General features: G+C 56.4%; 1 protein-coding gene across 1 annotated transcript; it reads left to right on the forward strand.

Moving 5' to 3' along the window:
- Window positions 1-211: 211 nt before the first annotated feature.
- LOC113212224 (uncharacterized) lies at window positions 212-2621 on the forward strand. The gene is made up of 3 exons (XM_026430837.2): window positions 212-693; window positions 784-1208; window positions 1496-2621. Exons 1-3 carry the CDS (start codon window positions 691-693, stop codon window positions 2559-2561), a joined length of 1494 nt encoding a protein of 497 aa, XP_026286622.1. The 5' UTR covers window positions 212-690; the 3' UTR covers window positions 2562-2621.
- Window positions 2622-3377: the final 756 nt, after the last annotated feature.

Below are 3377 nucleotides of genomic sequence, written 5' to 3' on the forward strand. Positions count from 1 at the left end.
CCCCCCCCCCTCCTCCTCTCCCCAGCCTCCTCTCTCAACTAGCCGACTATCGTTGTGGACTGTCGTAGCTATTTGAGCTGTACGAAAAACTAAGAGGGGGGGGGGGCCTTTGGGGCCTAGTCGTGGGGACTGTCTCATTCTTAGCACTTTCGGCTTCGCTGTGAAAAATATCGTCGTAAATTTACAAAATTTTTGTTAACTTGAATTATAATTTAAGTTGTAAATTTACGACAGCATGTATTTTTACGATTTCAAATTGTAATTTTACAACTTGCGTCAAGGAAAATTTTCCTGTAAACATACCTACTTTTTTTCACTGTGTTATTTCTACTTTATTTGCTAGCACTGGACGGGTGGTTGGGTGTTGTTGTTGGCGGTCGTGGGACGGGTCTTCGGCAGGCCGCCGCTCGCGGGAGCTGCTGGAAAATCCCAGGCGACTGCCGGGCCGGGCGATTTTGGAATACCCCGGGGTGATTTCACATGTTTTCGGGCGATTATTACGACTCTGGGCGCCTGGCTCGGCTCCTGGCCGGCCGCGCCGGGCCGGGGCCACAGGCCGGGGCCGGGGCCGAGCGCAGTCGCAGTGCAGGTCAGTCAGTCGTTGTCCACCGCTCGGCGTGGAAGGTACCAGCTTGGGTACCATTTTCCTACTGACCCTCGTTCGCCTGTCGTCGCTAGACTCCGACCACCATGGTAAGTGTTTGTCAACATACGAGTTTGTGTCGGTTGTGTGACTTGAAGCTCGCGATACCCTCTGACGCCTGCGACATCGTGTCCCCACAGCTCGACCAACTGCCGGACGACGTGCTGGCCATGGTCATGTCGCACCTGGTCGTGAAGGACCTCATGGCCTGCCGCCTCTTGTGCAAGCGCCTGGCGGCCGTGGCCCGGCACCCCGACGTGTGGCGGCATCGACGCCTTCGCGTGGACCACGGCGGCCGCCGCTGGTGTCCATTGCTGCGCCTGGCGCCGTGCGTGCGCAAGATCTCGACCATCCTCCCGCTCCATGCGCTGCAGTGCCGCCACAGTGACCTGCAGAGAGCCTCGTGCGCCGCCAGAGAGTTGTCGATCACCGCCTTCATGGAGACGTGTGGGGCCGAGGAGGCCGGGGCGGCCGTCGTGATCATCAGACAGCAGGAGGCGCTCGGCCGGCTGCGAGCCGTGACATTAGACCTCCGTCCGGTGGACTTGATTTTTAGTAATGGAAAGTAAGTTGCAAAGTGTAGCTGGTTGCACCATCGGAAGTTGGAATTTAAGTGGATTTAGACGGTTTTAGTGGCAGGAGAGGTGGGGCTAATGAAGTGGAACCCGAGTGGCAGCGAAGAGGCGGGTATTAGTACCCGCAGTCTCCATATATTTGGTTGTCATATCTTGTTGTACCGAAGTCTCTAGGGGACTGCCACTTAGCCCTCTGAATACCACTTAATATCCACTTTGCCCCTTTTGCCCTTTAAAACCACTTAACTTCCACTTTCCTACCTTTATTATTTTCCAGGCATTACGGCATTCTGACCGCAGACAGCATGCACTTGATGGTGGAGGCGCTGTCTTCCACCACCGACCTCGAGGTGATCGAGCTCACTGCTGGAAACAGGAGGCGCGCCTCGCACGTTGCACCCGCCGCCGCCGGTCTGCGTGGAGCCATCGCACCATCCTTGAAGAGCTTCACCTGCGACATTCTGCCGTGGACGTTGGCCTTCTGCAACGACATGCTGACCAGGTACGCCGCCACCCTGGAGGTGGTTGACCTCGCGGACGACGACCTCTCTCCCTTCGACGCCGCCCTCTCGCCGCTCCGCCGGCTGGCCCGCATGCCCAACCTCCGCCACCTGACCTCCCGAGTGATGCCCGGGCTGGGGGCGGTGGTCGCGTGCGAGTCGTTGCGCTCGCTGAAGCTCAACGTGGAGCCCGTCAGTGCCGACGACGCCCCCGGGGCCCTGGAGCTCCTCGGCAACGCCCACCAGCTCCAAGTCCTCCATCTCGACTTTCTTCATGATGGTGATGAGGCTGACACAGATTATCCTCTTATTGATGCTAAGTTGGCTGCCGACCTCATTGGAGCCCTCGCGTCCTCTGGACAGTCACAAGTGGAGGAGCTCATCATCGAAGTCCAGCATGGAACATGCCTTCCACCTGGAGCGGCGGACCAGCTGCGCCTCGCGCTGCCCTCGCTGCCCGCCCTGCGGCGGCTCGTGGTCAACTTGGCCCCGTCCTCGCTGCTGGGCGGCATCAGCTCCCTCACCGCCCCGTCCCTGCGGAGCCTCCAGATAGGACTCTATGATGGAGACTATCGTCTTTGCTTTCACGTGTTGCTGCACGACGGGGCGCTCGCGTCGCTCATGTCGAGGAACCCCTTGCTCCACGTGGAGCTACAACAGGCGTCGTGCGCCGCACACGAGGGCTTTGACGACCTGTGCGTCGGCCTGCCGAGCTGCCACCAAGATTTAAAGAAACTTGAATCTGTGGGAATTTTCGCCCATCCCAAAGGCGAGTGTCCCTCCCCAGAAGCCCACGCTATTAAACGATGCAATTGGTTTCACATCAACGACTTTGATTTATAATTTCCGTATTGTGACATTGTATGTACGTGACGTAACTGAATTTGCTCGACGTGTCAATCAATGAATAAATGCAAATTACATTCCATTACATTGTTGTTGTTTTTTCCTTTTAAATAACTTTCGTTGTTGAAATTGAAAGCCACTCTCTATCACCAACCCCAACCCTCTTTGCGGAGTTCACAGATACAACATCAGAGCCTTGTGGTTGAGGGCGCTCATTTATTCAGAAACGGCAGCAGACAGCGGGGCATCCGTCACGATAAACACACCTGCTGTCAGCGAGGTGCAAGAGCGTGGAAAACCGAGCGAGAGAGAGAGAGTTTGAGAAAAAGAGGGGAAGAGAGAGAGAGAGAAAGAGAATCGCACAAAGAAGGGGAAGAGGAAGGCGGTCATGAGAACGACAGCCACATGTTTCATAGTAGAAAAGCAAGGCATCTTGGCACGCCACGCCTCCGCGAAAGCCCAAGTCTCTTTCTCTCCTCTCTCTCCCTCTCTCTCTGTCTCTCTCCATCCCTCTCGCTGCGTCATCCTTCCGCTCCCGGCTCAGTTACAGGGAAAAGGGGAGGAGAGAAAAATACCTGCGCGCTACACACTCGAGCTTCAGCTCCATTCGTGCGCGTGAGCATAGGGAAACTGGGTACGGCATCAGCTGGCAGGCTGCCTGCGGGGCGCCGTGCGTATGGCTGCACACTCAGCTGCGCTTCGCTGGAACTGCTCTGTGCTGCTGCTGCTGCAAAACGCAATGCCGCAATCACGAGTGAGCACAATTTTTCCATAATAATAACAGCAGCAACATCAAGCCGATATCGAGACACC

The sequence above is a fragment of the Frankliniella occidentalis genome, unplaced genomic scaffold (assembly GCF_000697945.3).
Source record: "Frankliniella occidentalis isolate FOCC.00 unplaced genomic scaffold, Focc_3.1 Scaffold5268, whole genome shotgun sequence".
Lineage (NCBI taxonomy): Eukaryota > Metazoa > Arthropoda > Insecta > Thysanoptera > Thripidae > Frankliniella > Frankliniella occidentalis.